Source organism: Gossypium hirsutum, chromosome D12 (genome assembly GCF_007990345.1).
Source record: "Gossypium hirsutum isolate 1008001.06 chromosome D12, Gossypium_hirsutum_v2.1, whole genome shotgun sequence".
Classification (NCBI taxonomy): domain Eukaryota; kingdom Viridiplantae; phylum Streptophyta; class Magnoliopsida; order Malvales; family Malvaceae; genus Gossypium; species Gossypium hirsutum.
The window spans coordinates 5,065,428-5,092,926 of record NC_053448.1 but is presented as its reverse complement, the minus strand read 5'-3'; the positions used below and the strand labels follow the sequence as shown (position 1 = coordinate 5,092,926).

Sequence of the window (27,499 nt, the reverse complement as noted above, 5' to 3'; positions counted from 1 at the left end):
CATTAATTTATTTATTAATTTTAATAATTAGATTAAAGTTTAATTTTCTATAAAATAATTTAAATAATATATTTTTTATTTATCCTTAAAAATCATAGTTTAAAGTTCAGAATTCAAAAATAAAACATAATATAATATTTATAATAAAGGTAAATAATATTTAATTAAAAAAATTAAACAATATTTATCATAATATTGAAATTAAAATTAAAATTTTAAAAAATAAAAAATATTTTAAACTTTATTTTTAAAATTAAAGATTATTTAAAGCTTTATTATAACAATTTTATCTTTCAAATTTCCTTCATTATAATTAATTCATAAATTATATTCATAATTTTTTTAAAAAAATTTAAAATTTAAATATTGTTTCATCAATATTTTTATTTAATACATCATATTTTAAATAATAAAATTTTATAAAACATATGAGTAACCAGTCCATCGCACAGGATAAAAACTAATTATATATAATTATTTCTTTATTTACTATCATTTAATTCATAAATTATTAAATTTCTAAAAAAATATTATAATAAATTTTATTTTAATCTAAAAATTCAAAATTAAATGACTTAATTGTAAGTTAATCTAACATATTTTAATTAAAATAAAATAATAAAAATTATATATTTAAAGTTTTTTATTTTTAAGTTTAAAAGGCAAGTTTGTTAATTTTGAAATTTTAGACAGGAAATTGAACTTATTGTTCACTTTTAATAGTACTACATTGATACCCCTACTTCAATACGGGCATATTGTATTTTATAATAAATTTGGGAAATTTTTAAAAAATACCTATAATATATAAACATAAAAAATATTAAAAAATATAACAATAAATAAATATAAATAAATATGTTAAAATCTACTGAAAGTTTATCAAATCTATATAAAAAATCACATAATAAATATAATTATTTATGTATGCAATATGTGAATATAAAATGGAGTTGAATAAATAAGAGCTATAAGGATTTGTGAAAATCAAATCAAATCAAATCAAAATTTCATGTATAATACTGTACAAAATCAAAGTTGTACCTCTTATATTAAATTTTAGTTACGATAAATTATATGGATGATATGTAGTTGAATCAAGCTCTCCTAATCCTAACTAAACTTGGATGCTATTACTATTGTTTTTATCAGTGTCGGCAGAAACATGACTCCCCATCCTCAAACTTTGGATGAAGGCAATCATCTGTTAGACAAAAAAGTAAATAAATTTAGGTAGCAACAGATAATGAATTGATGAAGTTATCATCAACGAAGGCTATTTTTTTGAAGAAATGAGGGAATAGTGGATATCCATTACCAATGTGATGGCGATGCACATAATACTAAACCCAGGAAATTGAAATGGTGCCTCTTCAGACAAGAACAATGCTGGATGAAGAGAAATTGGTCAATGAAAGCTATATTTAAGGGAACAAAATTAATGACCTTGTTTTTACACACACCTGTAAGAGGACTAAAAATTAATGGAGCTATGATGTTGGCCAAAGAACTTACGGCTGAGATGCATCCTTGACCTTTCCCCTGATATGTTATTAATGTCCAAATGAACTCAGAGGATTGAAATAGCAGTGAAGTGATGAATCAATTTGCTAGAACTTACCTGTTCTCCGGGGCCAAATTGTTTTGATGCAATACTACGTAACTGTTTACAATACATAGTCAAACAAACATATACTCATTAAGCTAATACAAAAAAACCAAAGCTGGCAGCTACATATACAAGTGAAGGACTTACAGATGGTGGTGCAAAGACCATCATAATAGACAATGTTGTTGCTGCATATGGAACCTGCAGTTAGATATCAGGTCATTTGAGCTTGAAAGAAGGTGTAAATACTGAGTCTAGTAGTATAAAAGAAAACTGAAACCATCAATTTTGGTGAAAAATGTTACCCAAGCTGACCAGGCTACGCCGTAAAGAATGGCCTGCATGCACACCAAGTGAAAATTCATCAGTAGACCGTCTTTTACTGTACTCGAGTGTGAGTGTCAAATGTGGATATGTATCTGATTAGGCATATTCAATTTTGGAGGATTATATCGTAATATCCAATGTCAACAAAAATGTAGAGTTTGAGCAACACTGGTTTTCCAAACACATCAAGTCACAATAACATCATCAGCTTACAAGGGTTCACGAATAAAGGTTGAACAAGGTGAGTATACAACTCTTACATTTACACAAGTGACTAAGAGTCCTACTGAAAGCAACCTTCTATCTCCTATTGAAGATACCAATCGGGGCATGAGGAACAGCTGCAAATTCAGAAGCATATGAGAAAATGATTCATTAACAACAATATTATAATACCATGTACATTTACCTGAGAAATGGTTGATGCAATTCCATCAATTAGCATCAGATCAGCAAACTGATTCTTGTTAAAGTGGAAACGAGCCTTTAAATAGTACTGTACGGTAGAAAATTTTATCAGATGGCTGTAATTGTAAGAGTCTTTTAAATTGTTTGAACATCATATGGCGAAGGTCATAGTTTCACACTTGAAAAGGAAGTTATTGGAACCCACCCATTGTTTGAAAAGTCAAAAAGGGTGGGCACCGAAAGTAGAAAGTAAAATTGGTTGGCAAGTTGGGTTAAAAGTTGGCATGGGATAATTGCAATTTTGGTCCCTAATTGTATAGGGACATTGCAAGTTGATCCTTGAACCTCAACTATAAATAGGCCTAACCATTTCTTACTTTCTTCATCCCACACTTGCCATTCTCTACTTAAGGCAATTGTTCTCTCTCCCTATTTGTAAACTTTCACTTGTATTTTTTGAGTGAAATATATTTGGTAGTGCCCGAGGACGTAGGCAAAATTTGCTGAACCTCGTTAAAATTCTAGTGTTCTTTATTTTTTGTTCTGCATATTTTGCAAGTGTCATTGTAGTGATTTATTGTGCTATTAAATTACGATAGAGGGATATTCTGGCTAGGAAAGATCTGGTATGTAAGCGATCCTCGTGATCCACCTCTCTTTCCTGGGAATTGAACTTAGTGTGATTTTTCAGTACAATAATTTTACTCTTTCACACGCTTCCGCGCAACAATTGGTATCAGAGCCAGGTTCATACTTGGAGAATACGACCGTTTATGGTACTATTCACGTATACGGTACTATTCATGTATACGTTACTATTTACGTATACGGTACTATTCACATATACGGTACTGTTCACGTATACAGTAGTTGGGATTGAGGAGAAAAATGGCAGCAGCATCGTCATCAGCAAGGACTACTGTGACAAATGCAAAATTTGAAGTAGAGAAATTTGACGGTACCAATAATTTTGGTATGTGGCAATGTGAGATCCTGGATGTCTTATGTCAGCAAGAGCTAGATATAGCCCTTGAAGAAAAACCTGACAAGATGGATGACAAGGAGTGGGCCAAGATCAATAGACAGGCGTGTGGTACAATCCGCCTATGTTTGGCCAAAGAGCAGAAGTACTCTGTCATGAGGGAGACATCAGCGAAGAAGTTATGGGATACACTGGAAGAAAAGTTTCTAACGAAAAGTCTTGAAAATAGGCTTTATATGAAAAAGAAACTTTATCGATTCACGTATGCACCCGGTATGTCGATGAATGACCATGTGAACTCATTCAATAAAATTTTAACAGACTTGCTAAATTTGGATGAGAAATTTGAAGATGAAGACAAGGCATTATTGTTGTTGAATTCCCTTCCTGATGAATATGATCATCTTACCACCACATTGCTTCATGGGAAGGACACGATCACATTTGATGCAGTCTGTAGTGCGTTGTATAGATCTGAGACTCGAAAGAAAGATAAAAGAGATCACAGAGATACAACCGCAGAAGTCTTAACAGTAAGAGGTCGTTCACACAGCAGCAAATCTGGTAGAAGGGGAAAGTCCAAAAGGAGACCCGCCAAAGATGAATGTGCCTTTTGCCGTGAAAAAGGGCATTGGAAAAAGAATTGTCCTAAGCTACAAAAGGGCAAGGCTATTTCTAATGCATGTGTAGCGGAGCATGATGAGGAGTCAGACTTTAGCTTGGTTGGCATGGCAATGGCATGTCAAACGGATGAGTGGATTTTGGATTCAGGATGTACTTACCATATGTGTCCTAATAAGGACTGGTTTTCTAGTCTTAAAGAGCTAGAAGGTGGAATTGTTCTTATGGGCAATGATAGTGCTTATAAGACAATGGGAGTGGGTACAGTCCAATTGAAGAATCACGACGGCTCAATCCAAGTCTTGACAGATGTTCGCTACGTACCTAGCCTGAAGAAAAATCTCATCTCATTAGGTGCCCTAGAATCTAAAGGGCTCACAATCACTTTGAGAGATGGATTACTAAAAATAGTAGCTGGGCAACTGACGGTGATGAAAGGCACAAGAAGAAATAACTTGTATTTTTTAAATGGAAGTACATTTATTGGATCAACATCAACAGTTTCTACAAAAGATGTAGATTCAGAGGCTACCAGATTATGGCATATGCGATTGGGACATGCTGGTGAAAAAGCTTTGCAGACATTGGTGAAGCAAGGCTTATTGAAAGGTGCAAATTCTTGTAAAATGGAATTCTGTGAACATTGTGTTCTGGGCAAGCAGAAGAGGGTAAAATTTGGTCCAGCAATTCACAATACGAAAGGAATTCTGGACTACGTTCACAGTGATGTGTGGGGACCTACCAAAGTAGCTTCTTTGGGAGGTATGCACTATTTTGTTACTTTTGTTGATGATTATTCAAGAAAAGTATGGGTGTATCTAATGAAAAGAAAAAGTGAAGTTTTGGATGCATTTCTGAAATGGAAGAAGATGGTGGAGACTCAGACTGGTCGAAAGGTCAAACGACTTCGATCAGATAATGGTACTGAGTACAAAAACGATCCATTTCTACAAGTATGCCAAGATGAGTGCATTGTGCGACACTTCACTGTTCGGGATACACCACAGCAAAATGGGGTGGCAGAACGAATGAATCGAACTATACTGGAGAAAGTTCGATGTATGTTGTCCAATGCTGGATTGGGCAAAGAATTTTGGGCTGAGGCAGTTACATATGCATGCCATCTAATTAACCGTTTGCCATCAGCTGCAATAAATGGAAAAACTCCTATGGAGATGTGGACTGGTAAATCTGCTACTGATTATGATTCTTTGCATGTATTTGGTTCCACTGCATATTATCATGTAAAAGAATCTAAGTTAGACCCAAGAGCAAAGAAAGCATTATTCTTGGGTATAACTGATGGAGTAAAAGGATATCGTCTCTGGTGTCCTGATACAAGGAAGATTGTTTTCAGTAGAGATGTGACTTTTGATGAATCAACCATGTTGAAGTACAAGGATTCACAAAAGGATGACAAAACCAGTAGTACTTTGCAGCAGGTGGAGCTTGAAAAGGTTAACGATGATCCAGCTAATATTGAAGGGACAAATGATGAAGAGGTTCCTACCCAAGAACCTCTACAGCAACAAGATTCAATTGCATATAGAAGGCCAAGAAGAGAGATTCGTAAGCCTGCTCGCTTTGATGATATAGTGGCCTATGCACTTCCAATTACAGATGATGATGTTCCTTCTACTTACACAGAAGTAATAAGTAACCCTGATGGTGTAAAGTGGAAGCAAGCAATGAATGAAGAAATGCAGTCTCTTCATAAAAATAAGACCTGAGAGTTGGTGACACTACCCAAGGGAAAGAAGGCAATTGGATGCAAATGGGTATATGCAAAGAAGGAAGGATTTCCTGATAAAAATGAAATTCGATACAAGGCTAGATTAGTAGCAAAGGGTTACGCTCAGAAAGAAGGAATAGACTACAATGAAGTGTTTTCTCCAGTTGTGAAGCATTCGTCTATTCGGATTTTGCTAGCCTTGGTTGCGCAATATGATCTTGAACTAGTTCAGCTTGATGTGAAGACCGCGTTTTTACACGGTGATTTGGAAGAGGAAATCTATATGACTCAGCCAGATGGATTCAAGGTTGCTGGAAAAGAAAATTGGGTTTGCAAACTGACAAAGTCGCTTTATGGATTGAAGCAATCTCCGAGGCAGTGGTACAAGCGATTTGATCAGTTCATGAAAGGGCAAAGGTACACAAGAAGTAAATTTGATCATTGCGTGTATTTTCAGAAGCTACAAGAAGGAACTTTCATATACTTGCTCTTATATGTTGATGATATGCTAATAGCATCTAAGAGCAAAGTTGAGATTGAAAAATTGAAGACTCAACTCAATCTCGAGTTTGAGATGAAAGATCTAGGAGAAGCTAAAAAGATTCTCGGCATGGAAATATGGAGAGATAGAGCTCATGATAGAGTTAGCTTGTCTCAGAAGCAGTATTTGAAAAAGGTACTACAGCAGTTTGGCATGAACGAACAGACAAAACCTGTAAGTACCCCGTTGGCTTCCCATTTCAAGCTTTCTGCACAACTATCTCCTTCGACGAATACGGAACGAGAATACATGTTGCAAGTTCCGTATTCTAATGCAGTGGGTAGCTTGATGTATGCAATGGTGTGTACAAGACTCGACATTTCACAGGCAGTTAGTATAGTGAGTAGGTATATGCATAATCCTGGAAAAGAACATTGGCAAGCTGTGAAATGGATTCTACGGTATATTCAGAAGACCGTGGATGTTGGATTACTGTTCAAGCAGGATAATACACTTGGTAAAGGTGTTATTGGGTACGTTGATTCTGACTATGCCGGTGATTTGGACAAGCGAAGATCAACCACCGGTTATGTGTTTACACTTGCTGGAGGACCAATAAGTTGGAAGTCTACACTACAGTCTACAGTTGCATTGTCAACCACAGAAGCCGAGTACATGGCTGTAACAGAGGCTGTAAAGGAGGCTATTTGGTTACAAGGTATGGCTAAAACCTTGGGGTTGGTTCAGGAGCATATTAACGTGTATTGTGATAGTCAAAGTGCTATTCATTTAGCAAAGAATCAAGTCTATCATGCACGTACAAAACATATCGACGTACGATTCCATTTTGTGCGGGAAATTATTGAAGAGGGGAAAATTTGTCTTCAGAAGATCAAGACTGCAGATAATCCCGCAGATATGATGACCAAGGTTGTAACATCAACCAAGTTCGAACATTGTTTGAACTTGATTAATATCCTGCAAGTTTAACAGTTGAAGAAGGCACTATCAAGTATTGTTGTCAAAGGCAGAAAGAATTGTGTGAAGATAAGATTATCCTAATCAAATCTTCAAGGTGGAGATTATTGGAACCCACCCATTGTTTGAAAAGTCAAAAAGGGTAGGCACCGAAAGTAGAAAGTAAAATTGGTTGGCAAGTTGGGTTAAAAGTTGGTATGGGATAATTGCAATTTTGGTCCCTAATTGTATAGGGACATTGCAAGTTGATCCTTGAACCTCAACTATAAATAGGCCTAACCATTTCTTACTTTCTTCATCCCACACTTGCCATTCTCTACTTAAGGCAATTGTTCTCTCTCCCTATTTGTAAACTTTCACTTGTATTTTTGGAGTGAAATATATTTGGTAGTGCCCGAGGACGTAAGCAAAATTTGCTGAACCTCGTTAAAATTCTAGTGTTCTTTATTTTTTGTTCTGCATATTTTGCAAGTGTCATTGTAGTGATTTATTGTGCTATTAAATTACGATAGAGGGATATTCTGGCTAGGAAAGATCTGGTATGTAAGCGATCCTCGTGATCCACCTCTCTTTCCTGGGAATTGAACTTAGTGTGATTTTTCAGTACAATAATTTTACTCTTTCACACGCTTCCGCGCAACAGAAGTCATACATACCATTGAAGAAGATATCATCCCACCCTCCGCAAGACTAGCGAAGAATGCTGCAACTGCTGCTTGGGAAAATGATGGACTGAAATTACAACTTTATCAGCCATGATTTCATACAATATACACCATCAAAATATGAATCCCAAGTATTACCTGCTCTTTAGCAAGCAAATAACATCCCCCAGTGATGGAATTTTCTTGAATACTGGCATCTTTCCAGGTGCATTTCCATCCTTTTGAATGATATCTTCCCCTTCTTTCAACATTGGTTGTATCATACTATCAACTTGATCAGGTCTACTTTCCTCAAGGAATATTCTCATGTACACTAGAGCAAGCGTTGATACAAATGTAGCAACCTGAAAGGATTGAAAAAGAGAAAAAAAAACAAATGTAGCAAAAGATTGAGATGTAACAATGAGCAAGGTAGCGTGTAAGAGGTTGTAAAGATGGGTGAAGGAAGAACCTGAAATGTTGAAGCAGTGGAGAGGAAACGAGCTGCTAAGGTTGCGCACACAAATGCACCAGAGCTTACTCCTGACAGAATTCCAAATGCAGATGCTCGTTCGCTATCTGATATATTGTCTGCCTACAAACAAAAGATACCAGAACTTCAGCATCAATTAAAAGTTTAAATCAATTAATCTCCAAAGGTAATGCTAAAATTATGTCAACTAGACTTAAAGTTGAATATGTGATATGTGTTCTCATACTACATATCAATGACATGAGAGAGATAAAAGAAGTAACAATGAGGGTTGAAGGTTACCAAATAAGAAAGAGATAGGCAGTTAATGCTGCCTTCAGAGACCATGGCAGTCAGAGTCCTGACTGCATAATAGGCGTAATAGTAATCGGTTGTTCTGCTGCATGCCAATACAGCTGCAAAAAAGCATCTGTCAAATCAACTTAATTTCCATGTGAAAGAGCAGGTAATTAGAACCTAAAATTAAAACTTTTCTACAATAAGCCAATGAGATGAAAAGGAGGGAGGAGCAGAAATGAAAAGAAGCTTTGGAAGCATACCAAGGGGGATAATTGATAATGTCATAGGCAATGTGAGTAGTGCTTTTCTCCCATACTCATCCGATAGATTTCGTATAAGTGGAATCATCAATACCGTCCCTACTCCTATCATCTGCATCATTATCCATTTCAGTAAATCAATGCCACCAACCAATTAATTAGTTTCATTGTATTTTATTGAGGTTGGAAATGGATGATAATGTGTGGGTTTTTTTAGTACATCCCAAAGCTTATATTATCTTCAAATTCTATCATAAGCTCTTGTTTAGCGTTGATGGAAAAAGAAAAAAAAATATTATATTTTTAAGTATTTGAATCTTCTTCTAATTTTAATTTTCAAATTCATATCGGTTCAAATCCGTAATTAAATTTGGTTTATGTCGCATATTTATATCATTTTCTTAACAACGTAGAAATAAGATGACATGGAAATTGATATATAATAAACAACATACAATATATTTAATTTGTAATTAAACATTATTTAGGATAGAAGTTAATTTTGGTATAAATTAAAAAATGAGTACATACCAAAATTTTTTTAAGACAATGCAAAATCTTTTTAATGATTTACCAAAACATTTAACGATTTACAAAAAAAAAATTAAGTAGTTATCAAAATTTTTAACAATTTATCAAAAAATTTAAGATTATACCAAAATTTCTAAAATTTACCCATATTTCTAAGATTTCCTTGTTATCTTAAACTGGATAAACTCAAATGTTGAGTTTATCAAATCTAAATAAAAATTTAAATCAATAAAATTTTGCTATGTACTAAATTTTAAATTTATACCAAAATTAGCTCCAAGTCCTAAATAATATTTAATTGTGAATTAAATTTATTTATTTATTTTTTTAAATCTTAATTTTTATGTCATCTTATTTTTACGGTGTTAAGATGAACCTATTATCAAATTGGACACAAAAGGAACTTGAATACTAATTTAAAAAATATGGAACAAAATTCAAATATTTAAAAATATATTTTTATTTTTCCGTTAACAAACGGGAGATTATATAGGAAGCTCAGCTTTAGCGCGTAGAATTTCGGTTGTAACCTTTTGATATAATGATTTATTTATTTTATCTCTTCATTTATTTATTTTTATTTTTTTAACTTTTAAACTTACGTTTTTATCAAATCAATCCAAAATAAACGAAAATTTAACTTTTTTTAACTTTGTTGATGTTGCATATACATGAATTGTCATGCGAATGACACATTAACATTTAATTAATTTTTAAAAAAATTATAAAAATACTTTTTAAAATTTTAAAAAATTAATTAAATATTGATGTGTCATCTACATGGCAATCCATATGTATGTCACGTCAGTAAAGTTAACAAATGTTAATTTTTCCATCCATTTTGAGGTGAATTGACAAAAAATATAAGTTTAAGAACTAAAAAGGACAAAAAAATTAAATTTATGACTAAAATGACTTCTTTAATAAAGTTAGAGGGCCAAAAAAATAGTTATACCTAATTTTTTTGGCACCGTCTTATGAACTCTGCAGCCATGAAACTTCGTTTGAAAAAGTTAAAAAGTGCAAGGGACAAAGATGACTGTGTTTGTCAGCACTGTATAGGAAGTTGCTTCCCTCTCATAATTAGGTTTTGCCGTCTTTCCTAAATGTCACTATGTCACGCCATTGCGATGCATGGCTTCTACATTTTGAATTAGGTTAAAATTGTAATCAGTCATCTACTGTTCCCAAATTCAGAATTTAATCTTTGTATTTTTATTTTTAAAATTTTAATTTTTTTTATTTTTTATATTTAAAATTTAAGCCTGCTTATTAATTTAGTTAAATTTTTTTATTAAATTCATTGATGTGACATTTTAAAATAAAAAAATACTCACTTAATAATCATATAATTAAAAATAATAATATAATAATAAAAATAAATTTAACATAATAATTTTAATAATATTAACAATTAACCTAAAATTTTAAAATCTAAAAAATAGAATTGAAGTCCAAAAATAAAAAGTAGAGTTAATTATCCAAACCCATCCCATGTATTGCTTGGAAGGGACAACTTTAGCATTAAATTCCATGAAAATATCACTCAAGAAAAGGCACCCTACATTACCACCACTTGGGTAATTAAGGTAGTGATCCATATGGTGAGTCAACTAAAGAAAAAGGTTCCTAGGTGTACAATTTCCCTACCTTGTCATAAATTAACTTTGAAGATATTGAATTTTCAATTTTAGTTTCACCAACTAAGGTCAAACAAATGTATATATAATTTCTTTTTTCCTTTAAAATTTAGTTATTTAAAAAATGCTATTATATTTTAAAAAGAAAAAGGAAAAGCTAACATTGTAACTTGTGTGGGGTTCACCAAATATATTTTTATATTTAATTAAAATTAAAGAACTAAAATTATAACCGGGCTTATTTACTTTTTATTTTTTAAGTTATTTAACGGAACGAGTCCACTGATTAATTTTTTATTTTTTATTTTAGTTTCTCCATATTTTGTAGGCACATTAAAAGGGTAGATGTTGGTCATAAATTTTAAAACTCCTCCATACCCAGAATGAGGATCAAACTTTCAACCATTGATTAAAGTAGAAAAGATCCTTACCATCCCGCCTGATTTACTTACTACTAATTTAAAAGCTTTGTTTATATGTATTAACCTCTAAAACATAGATTTTCCACCTACTTAGCGGGTTTAACGTTAATGTATATTAATTACTATATTTTCCATTTTTCCAATCTTTTGAAAATAATAGTAGATGAAAAATGAGATATGCAAGCAAAGACTTTTTCTTCATTTAAACTTTTAAAATCATTATTAGAATTTGATAATATTCACAACATAGGTGTTTTAATATATATACACTTTGTACCAAATATATATAGTATGTATATGTATACTATATATAAATGAATTATGTAAAAACTTTATATAATGTATATAAAATAAATAAATATAGTATGTCATTTGAAATTTTTATTTAATATTTTTATTAAAAAATCTATCTTAAAAAAAGCCTTCCAACTTTATTTTAATATATTTCATATATTTGTATTTTAATATATACAAGTTATTATCTCCAATAGTTGTATATATTAATATTGTTGTTAATTGAGCTGTTGTCACAAGTCAACTCGACACTAACTCACAATTGTCGATAAAACCATGATAAATAATTGCAGTACATTTAATATTATTTATTTGATGTATTTATGTGTTTAAATTTTGTTTTACTCACAATTTAATCTATTTTTTTATTTTAATATCGTACATATTTTATGTGTTATTATGATTAATTAGTTTCAAACATTAAGTTTCATTATATATTGTATGTTATTTTTAAACACACATCTATGTTCTAAATCCGTGGTTTCCACACGTGTATGTATGTGATAGGATTTTTGGTATTAATAATGTATTTGATTGAAACTATTTTTATTTTAATTTCGTATATATTACAGATGTGTTGTTATTATTAGTTTCGAATCTTATGCTTCATTACTTATTGTATGTTATTTTTAAACAAATATTTAAATTCAAAATTTGTGATTTCCACGAATATACATATATGACGGAATCCCTAGTAGATAAAAGGGTTTTGTTTCAATACCCACAGTTTAGTTTTTTTTTTTAATTTAAAAGAGGAAGTTACCTAGTAAATATGTAATATAGTGAAGTAATGCATGCTTGCAAAAGTGGATGATTTTTCTAAAAACGTAATACTAAAAATCTACTAGTTGTGAAGGGGAAAAAGGAAAAAAAGGTTTGAGGATTTTGATTTTGAAGGAACATGTTGTGGCTTTGCAGGGATTCCAATACCAAAACCAAACCAACAAAGCTAGTTGTGGGATTGTGTTAAGAACATAGGACGATGAACCTGTTATTATTATTTTCCTATACAAGCTTTTAGGGGTTGTAATTTTGTTAAGAAGAAGAAGAAGAAGAGAACGTACAGCTTGTTGGAAAGCAGATAGGTAAATGGCGAGGGAGCATTCATCGGTAGCAGGGCAAAGTGCGAACATGGTAACATCCGTGATGCCCGGAATCACTATGAAGTTTCCCATTCCTGACAGGAATACCGTCACCATTAAATGTCTTAAACCCCTTACCTTCTTCTCCATCTCTCTCTTATTTTTCCTCTCCAATCACTATTACTATCGACTCTCCATTACCAACCACCTTCCCTATCATAAACTGTTTGTAAATAAGACGGAGAATCAGCTTAATTTCTCACTTGATTTTCCTTTTCCTGAGAAGGACAAATGAATAAAAGGAAAGGACACCGCATGATGCTTCCTCTCTAATTAAACTACCTTCTTTCATCTCCCTTTTATTATTGTACTTATAGAGCAATATTAATTAGGGTAAACTACACCCATGGTCACTTTTGTTTACCTTAGGTTACGTTTTAGTCACTTATGTTTGAAATGTTACGTTTTAGTCATTTACGTTATCATGCTGTAACATTTTAGCCACTGAGCCATTAATCGTCGTTAATGGTGTAACGGTAAGCTGACGTGGCACGTTAAATCATCATTTCAAACAAAATTTTAGGTTAAATTATACAATTGATCCCCATATTTTTTTCGTTTTAAGTAATTTAATTTTTTTTCTTTTATGTTCTTTAAACTTTCTTCTTTTTTTCCATTCTCTTTTGTTTCTCCCTCTGTTTTCATATCTTTCTTATTTCTTTTAACATATTAGGAAGTCGAATTGGCAGTGAAAAAAGAAGTAGGAAGTCGACTATCATCATTTGCCTATAACCAAAACCCATAAACCCATACCATGCTTCTTTCTTCACTACCAATTCGACTTCCTGGTATGTTAAAAGAAATAAAGAAGGTAGGAAAACAGAGCGCGAAGCAGAAGAGAATGGAAGATAAAGAAAGAAAGTTAAAAGAACATAAAAGAATTAAATTGCTCAAAACGAAAAATTATGGGGACCAATTGTACAATTTAACCTGAAGTTTTTGTTTGAAATGATAATTTAACGTGCCACGTCAGCTTACCATTACACCATTAACGACAATTAACGGCTCAGTGACTAAAATGTTACAAAACAAAAGTGACCATGGGTGTAGTTTACCCTATTAATTAAAATGATGTTTATAAGAACCAAAATAAGAGGATGGGCACATGCACGAGCCCTAAGACCGAAAGCTCATTTCAGTTTACTTTTTACATTTTTATTTATTTTGGTTAAACTAAATTACTTGATTTTCTAGATTTTCTTAGCCTTTAGAATCAAATAAAAACTATGCATGACAACCTTGAGAGATACTGAATCAGTTTACTTTATGTTTTTCTCCAAACATCCCCTCTTCTTTTAAAAACTTCTTTTTACTTATTTCCTATTTTCTTACTAGTTAAAAGGCAATGATATTCACCCTTCAAGCACCAATTCTAAGTTCCTAAATTTTTAATTTCTAACACGTCGAATATTTAGTGTTCACGATTACCCTTCGTAACAATATTATTTCTAAAATTTATAATTATTTTTTGTTTATATGATAAAAAAGGTAAAGGTAGCTGCGCACCTTCTAATTCTTGTTACTTTTTTTTTCATCTAATTTTTGTGCTTTGGGGTTTCTATTTCTAGACCAATAATTAATGGGGGATGGTTATGTTTGGATTTACTGTAACGTAATATGTTTCGTCTGCCATTTATATTTCTCTGAATTTGTAGCTTTGAGTAAATTAAATGTGCCGAAAGTGATGCTATACCTTTTTGGGTATGAATTTGATTTCACTTCAAATGGTCTTGGAAATTGACCAACAAAAGTAAAATTAGACTACATTCTGGGTTGTTTATCTAGAAGCATAATAATTTAATTTCAGATGAATTGGGATTAAATTATATTATAATGATACTAAAAATTTTAGGGTAAATTATATTATTAATCATGTTTTGGTCACTAAATTATTATTTTTGATCTTGTGTGTTTTAATCGCTCTTCATTAAAGGGGTAATGGAGGCATGGCTTTTTTCTAACTGGTATAATAACACATTTGGTCCTCAATACTTACGTATTCTATTAATTTGATTCTAATTCTAAATAATTCAATAAATTTAACCCTCTATATTTACAAATTCTATCAATTTAATTCTCAAACACATACAATTAAATATAAATATAATTAAATGATTATCATATATCATGAAAAATACAAAATACAATATTATATATATACTGAGGAAATATTATATTATTTATATTTAGAGTTTTATTTGCTCAAAATTTGATTTCTTTTTATTGTTTTAGATTTATATCTAGATTTAGGGTCAAAGTAATTGTTTTTCAATACCTTTCTCTCTCAACCTGGTTAATTTTTTTTTTTTTTGCTTTTCATCCTTAGCTTTGTAGGCTTTTAGCCAATTATATACTTGCCTATACAACTTCAAAGGTTTTTTTTTATCAAAATAATACAAAAAAAATAATTACAAAAATGAGATAGGTTGTAAATTAATTACGAAAATAGGGTATTTTCTGCATTCAAATTGGGTGCCACCAATGTGTCAAGCGGCACCAACTATAAAAAAAATAATATTTTAATAATAAATAATAATAAATAATATTTTAATGAAAAAAGGGTGAAGCCAAATTGTGCAACACCTCTTTTTCCCCTCCTCACTTTTAGCTTTTTTTTTTTAAATTGGGGAGGTTGTGATATAATTTTGAATTTCATACTTTTATTTTATGAAAATTAGAAGTTAGTTTATCTGTCATAATTTGATATTTCAAATTAGGCTCTCCATTACACTAAAGGAACTTATTCTCAAGCAATTTAGGTGTCTTTTCTTTACTTTTGTCGATTTTTAGCTTATATTATTAATAAATAGTTTTTTTATTAGTTTTATGTCATTTTGAGACCAAATTGGTCAAATTGTGTCATAGGGGACCTAACGATGTGATTGAGTTGGTGTAGAAAGTCAATAATGTCCCGAACTTAAGGAAATCGTCAGTTAGAGTGAGTATCGCAACACTAAGGCCATGGAAGTCATGATACTCCTAAAGGTGCTGAAGTGAGGAAAATTGAGGTCGACTCCAATGATATCACAACACCAAGAATGGGTATCGCGACATCGGGACCTTAAGACCCCCAATTTTGATACTATTTTGGATATCGAGACATTGAAGCCTGGGTGTCGCAATACCGTTGCTTGACAAGGAGAAAATTGACTACAGGGGTAGTTTTTGTCCAACACCAACCCCAATCAAAAGTCAGCATCTTGGGGCACTTTTGTCCAAAAATTTTGGGTTGTATTCAGTTGTTGGTTGACAACTTTGAAGGAGCCACCTTTAACATTATTCCACACATTTTTTTATCATCTTTTTAGCTAAGTAGTTGATTCTTCTTCATCTTTTTAGGGTTTTAGTTTATCACTTTTCTGGTTTTTAGCTGTTAGTTAGTTAGTTGTCACTGTACCTAAGTGTTATTTACCTTTTAGTATTCAAACTTTAGCTTGTATTTTCAATTTCATCAAATGGTTTTAATATAGCTCATCTTCATTTCCATTTTAAAAGCTTAGAAATCTGATCTTTGTTGATATTTTCTTCACCTCCATTGTTGCCTACATCTTTTCCCTTAAGCATCCATCAAGAAACTATTAAGCTTTCTTATTCCTACTTTTTGTGCTTAATCTAATGTATGGTTTGAATGTTTATTGGGCTGTTGTTTGTATGGAAATGATGTAAGGTAACTAAATTTATGATGAAATTAGTTGACTGAAATGTTACTTGATTAGTTTTTGGTATAGGGATTAAATTGTAAAAATTAGACTAAATTGAATAAACTTTAAAACTTAGAATTGACATCTCTAAGGGAACATATAGATATGTGAGAATAAGAGGGGATCCTATTGAGCATCAATTCGTTTATTCCGAGTTAGTTTGGTGAGGTCGAGAGATAAACCAAACAAAATCGTCTAATTTGGTAAAATGATGATCGAAAGGTAAAATTGAGCTAATTAGAAGTCTAGGATTTTTAGGTCTCTAATCCAAAGACTAATCGACAACATAGAAGTCAACCAACCACTGTTGTTTATTGGATTGTTAATTTCATAGTTTTACAGTTTTACAATTTGGTCTTTATTAGTGATAGGTAATTACTTAGCTTAATTAACCTGAGTTGGCGTAATATATAACTTAACGAGTATTTAGCTAGACTTCTTTGTTGCATGCTTGCCAATTAGGAATCACTCAGTTCCCAAACTCTTTTGGGTTTGATCCTTGGAATATTCGAGTGTTCCATTGTAACACTAAAAATATTACAACTCTACTTGCTACATTTGTAGTACACCATTAGATTATTGATTGTTTTTGTGTTGATTCTTAGCCCCAATGCATGCACGCCGGGGCACGATCATTAATCCTTTTATTATCATAATTAATAAAATCATCAATTCAACTATTTATATGTGGCAAATTAGAAAAGAATCAATGGTTCAAGTTTATATGCTTTTATCAACAATTGGATTAGTTTTAATAACATACGAGGATTAAATTTTAACAAATTAAAGTAAAGGGATTAACTTCTTATTTTTTTATTAAATAATTTAAATAACTTTTTAAATTTGAAAACATGCAAAGATCAAATTATGATAAATGATAATAAAATGATTAATTTCTAAATTCCATAAAATAGAGGTATGAAATTCAAAATTACACCTCAACCATCCCAAATTTAAAAAAAAAAAACCTAAAATTGAGGAGGGGAAAAAGGGTGCCTTAACACTTTTTTTACATTAAACTGTTTTTTTATAGCGGGTATCATCTAACACATTGGTGATATCCAATTTTACTGTAAAAAAAACCCAATTTTCTTAATTAATCTATAACCTATCTTTTTTGTAATTAAAATTTTATATTATTTTAATAAAATACCCAACTTCAAAGAAAAGTATCGCAGAAGACCAAAACTTTCACCCGTTTTTATTTCTAGATTTGGCACTATTGTTTTATACTTCTAACATTTTATAATAGGGCGTGACACACTGCTTTTGGTGGCTCCATTGTCGCAGAGGTCGATGTTATTCGTTCGTGCGTCTATTGTTGCATTAATATTTTATATTTAAAATTTATTTAATATCATTAATTTAATATTTTTAAATATTTTTATATGTATATATATTTTAAATATTAATAAATTCAAAATAATATCTCGAAATAGATCGATACCAACGTACCAATTTTAATAGAAAAATGGTGCATCCATCGATGATACTGATTACTTAATTAAATTTCTAGTTTTCTATTACGATAAAGTCTTAACCTAAAGCTTAGTTTAACAAAAATATTTTTTAAAAAGTTATTTTTTGAGAGAAAAAAATACTTCTCTCAAGCTAAAACTTAGCCCCAAGGCACTTTTTTTTATAAGCTGAAAATTTTGACTTCTCCCCAAAAGCACTTTTAAGAAGTATTTCGAAACTAGACCTAAGTAACTGTTAAACTTCTGATTTTGTCGGTGTCACTCGTCAATCAAGTATCAATTCAGTTAGATAAATTATATTATTATAAAAATATTTTTATCATTTTATATTTTTTATAAATCAATAAAAATTTACAAATAATGAAACTTAAACTAAGGACCCATAAATTTCAATCCTTTAACACTACCATTTCAACCAAAACATCCATGGATTTAAACATAAACATATTTAAATGAAATCAAATGGATGTCACATAATCTAATTTCATTTAAATATGTTTATATTTATAAAGTAATAACTCATATTAGTTTAGATCCATCTATATTTTTATTTTTTAAAATGTAATATTTTTTTATTTTTTTATTATAGTATTATAAATTTTAATATGTAAATATAGATATAATGCCAATATTCTCTATAAAAAAATACCAGTAATAATCAATTTGATGGTTGAACCATGACAAAATTAAAAATTTTAAAAAAATAAAAGATAAGAAAAGAAATTTAATAAAATGATAAATTGGTATTTAAATTATATATTTTTCAAATCTTAGTGTTTAAACTTTTTTTTTAGAATTGGTACCTAAATTTTATTTTCGTTACCAAATTACCCAATTGTTTAAATTTGTTAAAAAAACCAACGGATTAAAAGTCGTCACATGGCATAATGTTTATTTATATCAAAAATAATTCAAAAAAAATAAAAAGTAAAAATTTATATTTTTAATATATAATTTTAAAAAATTATTTATTAAAATTTATTTTTATAACATAATAATTGTATAAAACTTAAAAATTTTATAAAAAAAGTTTATATATTAAAGAGATCAAAATAAAAGCTCAAAAATCATATAAAAGTTCACAAAAAATTCTAAAAAAAGAGAGTTAATTTTCTTTAAAAAATTATGAAATTTAATTTTTATAATATATCAATTATATAAAACAAAAGTTATATATAATTATAAAATGATAATTATTTGGTGCACATTGATAGAAATTTTTAACCTTATAAACGGGTTAAGATTTTACTACATGTCCTATTTACTTATTTTTAAAATTTTAAATACTACTTGACATATGATAAAATCACAACTCCACTGGTGGAATTAAAAAATTTTAATGTATCAAATAGTTACCCATAAATAAATGCAGAGCATTTAAAAATATATAAAGGTTCAAAAAGATTCACACTATAAGTTGATAAGTTGACCGATCAAAGCTAATCAATGCCAAATTAATAAACAATGCTTATGTGGCTTTTTATGTCGCTTGCCCTTGGTAATTCAGTGAATAATCTTTGATAGATGTTGACCATAAATTTTAAAATTATTTTATATCCAAGACGAGAATTGAACCGTTAAAGAGAGAATTCGTTTTAGCCTAAAACAAGGCTGGATGGAATTTAAAATTGGGCTGGTGAAGCCCAGAGCCCAAATTGCTATTGCTTCATTCACTCTTTTCTGGTGATGAGATAAAACGATGTCGTTAGCCCTGTTTCTTTCAGATACCCAATGATTCATGACACATTAAACAGCGTTACTTGAGATTTATATTTTCTTTTGCTTTCTCTCAGATTTCAGTCTCAAAACGAACATCAACACCCACTCTTTTGTTTTACCTCCTTTCCTCTTTCTCCCTGGTTTAGCTTATCTGTTTTTCTATATGAATTCCTCTGACTTTGATAGGTATTAATATTTTTGCCCTTCTATTTCTTTTTTATGCTTTGTTGGATTCCATATCTGTGATACATTTCGTTGAAGTTTCAAGTTTTTTTTTTAGATTTAATATAATGGCAGTTTATTAGTAACTTTCCCTGTTTGATTTTGATCATTTCCGCCGGGCTTTTTGAAGTTTTCTTTTATTGGTTATGAGGTGTAAGTGAGTACTAATGGAAAGTAAGCTTCAACGCCCTCAGTCTTTTCGTTTAAACCGTAGAGGAGACCGTAATAATCAACGCCCTTTTGCTAAAGGTAAGCAAAATCTATACGATTTTCACATCCCTTGATGAACTGAAAAATAGGGTTACCGTTATAGCATTGATTTATGTTGTATGATCGTATATCTTTGTATTCATTAAGGAATGGAGTGTAAATTGTTTCTGTTACCGGCTTCATTTTATGGATTATTGATTTTGGGGTCACTTTGACAAGATGTAGTTTTGGTGGGGTTTTGATGCAGATGATGAAAGTGGCTTGTTTTCTTCAATGAGGTTGCCACAAGATAATCCAATCAAGATTGTGTGGAAGCAGGGGTTTATTCGATTGGTTCTTGTAGCAGGCATTCTATGGATGCTACTTATTCTTATTGTATTGCTATTTCATGTTTGGTCATGCCAATCTTCAATTTCTTTCTTGTCAGGTACGGTTTCATCCATCTTTACATTGGTATGTACGTAACTTTATCTTTGTTTGGATTTAAATAGTCGGCTTTCTGTTAGTTTCTGGAAAGGTATAACGTAGGAGAATGAATGGATACTGATCTATTGTACAAATTTTTTTCTCCAGCAACTGGTCATTTATAAAGTTAACTGAAATTTATGTTTCAACATTGGCCTGTAGTGTACTTAGACTACTTAACAAATGCTGTTAGTTTGATTTGATATACTATCATCTTTTGTACATGTTAATTAATTAATCAGATAAATACTTGGAAAAAAGATTGGTAGGCTTCTTTTCTGTATTAGGGAGGTTTATAAACAAGCCAGAATTTGCTTTTGCTTCCATTTTTTGTGTGCTTCACTAATTTTCGATTTAGTCACCATTTCTCATTTGTCAAGGTTACATCCATAATTAGTAAAATTGTCCTAAACAATCTAAAATTTTTGGTCTGCAAATTGTAACCTCGTTTTGTTATTGGTTTAAGACAATATGTTCCCTTCATATGCAGCTATGTGTAACAAAGAGGGCAAGGTGTTCATCGCAATGGACTTGCTTGGATTGGCTCCAAAACCAGAACATCGTAAGATTGCTAGCTCGTCTTCATCAAACTGTTGATACCTCTGTTTTAATATGAGTGATATTGATTGTAAGTTAATGAAATAGGTTGTCCAATTCCGGTAGCTGATGACCCTGACAAAATAGTTATTCCAGAGGGAAGAACACCTGATGCAATTGTTAAAAATCTAACCTATATTGAGGAGGAGGATTTGGTTAACAATGGATCTCAATCCTTCGCAGTATTTGGAGGTAACCAAAGCTGGCTGCAAAGAGAAGAGAATTTTAATTTGAAGCCAAGTATGAAGGTAGGACATATTTTACTGCTTTTAATCCCCTGGTCGTATTCATATACGTAGATAACAAATGCAAATAATAATGGTCTAGGTCCTGGAGATTAAAAAAAAAAAAGGAAGATTTTTTCCCCTAATTATTTGTTAGATTTCATCTATTTTGGGGATGAAAATTTTCTCATTCTTGCATCAACCCTCTCCTACTTACCCCTTTTAGATGGTTGAAAAGAGAATTAAAGGGCTTTATAATGTAATAAAATTCTCCTTTTAGGTGCACTGTGGATTTCTGAAAAATGGAGGTGCTGACATGAATCCCGTGGATATCGAATATGTCAAGAGATGTAGGTTTTTGGTTGCATCTGGGATTTTTGATGGATATGATGTACCTCATCAGCCATCGAATATAAATATTCGTTCTAAGAAGCTCTTCTGTTTTCTGATGGTTGTTGATGAAGTATCTCTCAAATTTATTAAAGAAAATGTGACCGTCAGGAAGGATAAAGATAAGGGGATGTGGGTAGGCTTATGGCGTCTTATCCCATTGAAGCATCAACCTTATGATGAGCCCAGAAGGAATGGGAAGGTTCCCAAGATTTTAACCCACAGGTTATTCCCCCAAGCACAGTACAGCATTTGGATTGATGGTAAAATGGAGCTGATAGTTGATCCATTGCTTATTCTTGAAAGGTAAATTCATGTCTTCTTCAATTGTTAACAATTTTGCTTTTTCCATATTTTTCCTTGTTGATGAATGAGGAAAGACAATCTCCTATAATATCCAAGCCTACTAAATATGCCTTGTTGATTTAACTTTTCCCTAGCTATATAAAGTTTGAATTATTTACATCGATGCAGAAACAGTTATGAATCATTTTCTATTGGCAGATACTTATGGCGTGATAAGCATACTTATGCTATTGCTCAGCATAAACATCATAGGAGTATATATGAGGAGGCTGATGCAAACAAGCGGAGGAAGCGATATGCCAGACCTCTTATCGATCTGCATATGAAGATATATTACTCTGAGGGCATGGAGCCATGGAGCTTGAAGAAAAATACGATTAGCGGTATGAAGGGAGACATAGGGCTCTTCTATGAAATATGGAAGGGTTGCCTTGAGTAGTGAAGTGCATGCCCTTCCAATGAGTTCGTAAAGGATGCATTATATATATTTTTTCTATTGATGCATTTTATATTTCTTGATACTAACACAAAAACCAAATGCAGATGTGCCAGAGGGAGCCATAATTATAAGGGAACATACAGCACTGAATAATTTGTTTAACTGCTTGTGGTTCAATGAGGTCAATCTCTTCACACCAAGAGACCAACTGAGCTTTGGCTATGTTGTATACAGGTTAAAGGGGTTGTTTAAGTTCTTTATGTTTCGAAATTGCGAGTACTATTCACTTTTTATCCTGCACCCACATACTCGGGAACATTCTTCTAAGGTAGAGTGGGTGAAAAGCTTGAGTGAGTTCAAGGGTAGCGGTAGTAGCATGAAAGAAAGTAGAGGTGGGTTTGGCTTGTGGACTCCCTATCCCAAGAACCTTGATTCAGTTACCCTGCCACAAGTGGTAAGAACATCAAAAGCTGGCTGATGTTTATCATAAGTAATCTCAATCGTCTTTTGAACCCGAAACAGTTATTCTGTGATTTCTTTTATGGATCCATCCCTGCTTTGTTAAGCAGGGATGCCCTTGTAAACTTGTGTACATTAGATGGAAAAGAAGGTAAGTTGTTTCCTAAGCATGATTCATATTGAAGTCAATAATAATTATTATTGCCTTTACATGATTCCCAAATTCAGAGGAGCATTCTTCTGCATGAACGTGCGTATTTGTTGTATACATTATTTTGTATTGGATCTATTGAAGAAAATAACTGGACAAGGGAACTTGGCTGATGATCTCGTTAAGCCGTCTATTTAAGCTGCGAAGTGCTTCAATGTGAGGCTCGTCTTCCTCAACAGGAATCACTTTGGCAAAACTCCCTTCTTCAAGATAATCTACCACTCTGTTTGCAGCTTCAAGCCCCGTGACATATGATTTCTCCTGTTATAAGCGAGTAAAAACCATTTTCTAACCAGTTATATTATGCTATAAAAATCTCTGGCTAAATTATATGCAATTTGAGATCACAAAAGCAACCTGTAGCCAGGAACCGTGTCGAGTTATTATCCAGTCTCCGGCCATAAACAAATTAGGGAACGATGTAGATCCACGCATCATGTACTTATATGAACCTTTTCAAGAAGCAAGAAAACACTGAATTAAGTAGTGATTTAGTCCAAAGGTATCTAAACATATTGCAGAATGCTTTAAAAGGTCCGAAATTTATAAGACTATGGTTGATCAAAGTCTATTTATGGGTTTTCTTCCATATATGCATCATGATCTTCCTAACTTAAGTAGTTAAAACATCTTGCAAGATTAAGTCTAAAGTTAATAAACTCTTGGCAAAATAAACCCTCATCGTTCCCTTGATATACACTTTGTTACCGTTCAATTCAATTAGGTGGTTAGGAGCTCACCCGGGAAAAAATGAGTCAATCTTTTCGGAAACCTTCCGATTTCTTTGGCCACCACACAGGCACTCTCGAGGTCATTTATGTACTTTGATAGGTATGAAATAACCTTTTCGGTTACAAGCTCATCATTCAAAGGCAGCAACTCATTGGCATGATACTGCATGACAAGGTAAAGGTGAGATCCATATTCAAAGGCAGAGTTTCAAAAATTCTTTCCGTCCAATGAAAAAAATAAGACCCATGTTTGAATGCATGAACTTACAAAATCAGCTTCTAATACAGTTTCTGTATCATCTTTATGCTCGTCATGAATTACATTCAAGTCAAAGATGGTGCACCCGAATAAATCATCAAATCCAGCACAAGCGTTGCTTGGATTCGGGATGGCAACCTGGTATATTCAATACATAATATCAGCTTTAGCACCTTGGCAAAGTGACTTCTTGATGCAGCATAATATCCTTTTAGATGCAGCGAAGTTTATTTTTGCTGCAATTTCTTGTGATGAAAACTAAAAGGACCATGATTAGCTGTCTACCTATTATCTTTTTAAACTCAGTAAATCCAAGTCAAATTTCTTCAGAACCTACTGCAAGAGCATATCAGAAAAGTGCATAGATGGATATACCATTGAAGTAGACAACCAGTTTTAAGTCAAAATAATAGATCAAAAGGAGGAAAATAAAGTAAACAAAGAAATCCATTAGAGAAATGCACAAGATTGCTGTTATGATATTCAGTTCTAAACCAAGGGAAGATCTAGGTACAGACCTTCCTATCCAGCCACAACTTGACAGTAACCACATCGATGCCGGCTAAGTTCAAAACTTTCAGAAACTCTTCCCGTTTACATAATGCTGCACTAAACAGGACTCAATTGCCAGTTAAACAGGATAGCTGAAAACAGCTGTCAACTGAAGCACTAAAACTCTAGTAAAGATTTAGAGAAAACATAAAAGCATGGAAGACCATCCAACTAAAAATTAGGACATTAAGCTTTGGTCCAACATATTGAAAAGATAAATTCAACTTAAACTACGTGTATTAAGTTCCAAACTTATAGCATATATTACACAACGATGAATCCTATGTAAGGAAAGAACAGAAGGGCAAACCTTTTCTTGATAGTTTCTTGAAGTGTGGTGATCCCAACAGCCACAACAACTGCATCAACACTGTATGTCTCGTTGCCACAAACTACTTCTGTTACGCAACCTGTTTCCTCATCGAAGTTAAAATCTGTCACCTTTTTATCCTCCAACATTTCACAGCTTTTAGCCTTCAAAGACCCCACCCATGGCTCGAAAATTTTCTGCTTAGTAGTTCCACAACAAAATGCTACATCGAAATGCTTCTATAACCATTCATAACATAAAACTTCACAGGGTCAAATTTGAGCAACAGCAGATTACAGATCAGAATGGGAGTTGGGTTGAAAATTCTTTGCACAGGTTCAAAACATTTATAGAGAGGAACTTCAACAATCAAACCTGGTGGGCAAGAGTTAAATAATATAGCAGTCCTAGAGTTGCTGCAGCACTACATTGCTCTGCGGGAGCAAACAAACCCACTTGAAGTAACGGACCAAAAATATCCTGATAGAGCCTCTCTGAGCATCCAAACCGTTTAAAAAGCTCCCTTGCAGTAACTACCAGTTAAACCTCTGAATAAGGCACTTGAATATTTCATCTTTGATTCATTCAATGATGGATTCTAGTACTGAAAGGGAATCCTTACTTGAATCATATTTTTTCCAGGCAACATCAGTGTTGTCAAAGTCAATTACTGCAAACAGGAGGAGCGGTCAGCTGATAACGGAAATAAATAGAAAGCTAAGAAAGATTGCCATAATTATGTTTATTTAAAAACATCCAGTTACAATCCCAAAGAGATGGAAAATAATCAGCCTAATATTCAGTGCAAAAGCAGAGAAGTCTTATTAGAAAAAAACAAAGGATAAAGTCGATATCCCCAGGCATTGGAAAAACACCGTTACTTTTTTGGAAGACAATGAATCATTACTACTTGCCTGCAGCCATCAGAGGAAGTGATGTTAATCTATCAACCAAGGGGAGTCGGACAAACTGCATATAATGGAACGATCTCGAGATGTTAATAAGCGGAACTATCGACTTTACAGACTAGCAAATAAAGCATGAAGATGGAACTAAGAACATACTTGAGTGTGGTATAAGGTTCCTAATGGAGTTGGCAATTGAGGGAGTTCCTGGTATACTGGAAATTCAACCTGCAGAGTTATCCCATGTCTGTTTAGAAAACCGAAAGCAGCTCTATCGAAGGTTCATAATATTTAGCTTACCAAGGTTTTCACAATGGGAGAAATGTCTTTGTTTTTTACTTTTTACCATGAACAAATCATTCTTATAACAATGACGAGAAAATTATTGCTTGATTTGCTAGCTTTGTTCCAAACAGATAGTAGAAACTATTGAATGATGCAACTATAACAGTTCTTATATCAGGTGGAATGGCATGTTTGTTCAAAGCAACTAATAGAAAATACCTCTAATCCTTCCCCTGAATACTGTGCAGATCTTGTCCAGCTAGTGAAGGGCTTGATAGCCAACTCATCAACAAGACTGAATATATTTTTATAGGGATACCAAAACCCTAACACCCCCCCAAATAAAATAAGGAAAAAAGGGTTCAAACCAGAGATTAGTGTTCAATATTCAATCAAAGAATCTAATAAACAAATTATTAGAGGAGCAACATAAGTCATACTAGTGCATTAATGGGAAAACCAAGCCCTTTGTGGCACTGCATTTGTATGATTCAATCATGGCAGAAGAGCAGAAACATAAAAGTTTGGTTCTACAATGATTTACCTTGGATACCGACATTATCTGGAGTGCCTATACCATCACCACCATCAAGAACAGTAACATCAAATCCCTGAAACAAAAATCGTAACTCCTCATTTTCACCTAAACTGTAAGTTACTCAAGGGAAAGACAGGATTCCCCCCGTAAGCAAATATAGTAAGAACCTGTTTGCAGAGATGGTGAGCAGCACCGAGACCAGCCCAACCCGAGCCAACCACCACAACTTTCTTCTTCTTCTTCTTGTCGTTGTTTTTACTGTTGTTGGTGTCGTCTCCTCCTCCATTGACATGGGCTCGAACAGAACCAGGGCTGTTGGAAAACCCAACTCTCTTACTAAACCTGTTAGACATAAAAGGTGTGAGCGTGAACCATTTACTCATAGCCAACATGTTTTTGTGGATGTTTGTTCTTCAATGGCGTAACAATTAACGCTCTTCAACTACCCCTAGATGACTTTTTGTTTGGTTAAGGGACTGTCCAGAAATTAGAGACGTGTACACATGCTGCTTACTCTCATCACCACAATTTTTAGTTTTTTTTTTCTTGGTTTTTTTGGCTGTGATTTTAACATCTTTCTTTTGTCTTAAGCTACGCCAGTGGGGATCGAGAACTGTTAAAGACAATTAGGCTGTAATTTCCTGAAATTTTAATG

The 27,499-nt window shown here is 32.4% G+C and overlaps 3 protein-coding genes across 5 annotated transcripts; 1 reads left to right on the top strand and 2 right to left on the bottom strand.

Annotated features, from left to right (window-relative positions):
* Window positions 1-893: 893 nt before the first annotated feature.
* Window positions 894-13,123, bottom strand: LOC107945077 (uncharacterized). Its single transcript, XM_016878924.2, has 14 exons — window positions 12,766-13,123; window positions 8,815-8,926; window positions 8,558-8,670; window positions 8,255-8,377; window positions 7,942-8,147; window positions 7,795-7,870; window positions 2,346-2,432; window positions 2,197-2,277; window positions 1,915-1,947; window positions 1,757-1,810; window positions 1,622-1,663; window positions 1,464-1,542; window positions 1,319-1,389; window positions 894-1,204 (listed from the first exon to the last, which is right to left on the bottom strand). Exons 1-14 carry the CDS (start codon window positions 12,931-12,933, stop codon window positions 1,118-1,120), a joined length of 1,332 nt encoding a protein of 443 aa, XP_016734413.2. The 5' UTR covers window positions 12,934-13,123; the 3' UTR covers window positions 894-1,117.
* A 6,626-nt stretch (window positions 13,124-19,749) lies between these two features.
* Window positions 19,750-23,263, top strand: LOC107945072 (probable hexosyltransferase MUCI70). 3 transcript variants are annotated; one of them, XM_016878917.2, is made up of 8 exons: window positions 19,750-19,927; window positions 20,122-20,212; window positions 20,421-20,600; window positions 21,129-21,200; window positions 21,284-21,483; window positions 21,740-22,155; window positions 22,354-22,538; window positions 22,699-23,263. In XM_016878917.2, the coding sequence occupies exons 2-8, from the start codon at window positions 20,131-20,133 to the stop codon at window positions 23,070-23,072; spliced, it is 1,509 nt and encodes a 502-aa protein (XP_016734406.1). In that variant the 5' UTR covers window positions 19,750-19,927; window positions 20,122-20,130; the 3' UTR covers window positions 23,073-23,263. The 3 variants fall into 3 exon arrangements, with proteins under 3 accessions (XP_016734406.1, XP_016734405.1, XP_016734404.1); XM_016878916.2 differs by having other exon boundaries at window positions 20,115-20,212; XM_016878915.2 differs by having other exon boundaries at window positions 20,094-20,212.
* Window positions 23,233-27,430, bottom strand: LOC107945071 (uncharacterized). Its single transcript, XM_016878914.2, has 13 exons — window positions 27,012-27,430; window positions 26,851-26,917; window positions 26,526-26,632; window positions 26,181-26,249; window positions 26,031-26,085; window positions 25,739-25,786; window positions 25,492-25,649; window positions 25,117-25,355; window positions 24,773-24,863; window positions 24,264-24,392; window positions 24,005-24,158; window positions 23,622-23,716; window positions 23,233-23,525 (listed from the first exon to the last, which is right to left on the bottom strand). Exons 1-13 carry the CDS (start codon window positions 27,234-27,236, stop codon window positions 23,340-23,342), a joined length of 1,623 nt encoding a protein of 540 aa, XP_016734403.1. The 5' UTR covers window positions 27,237-27,430; the 3' UTR covers window positions 23,233-23,339.
* Between the last annotated feature and the right edge of the window lie 69 nt (window positions 27,431-27,499).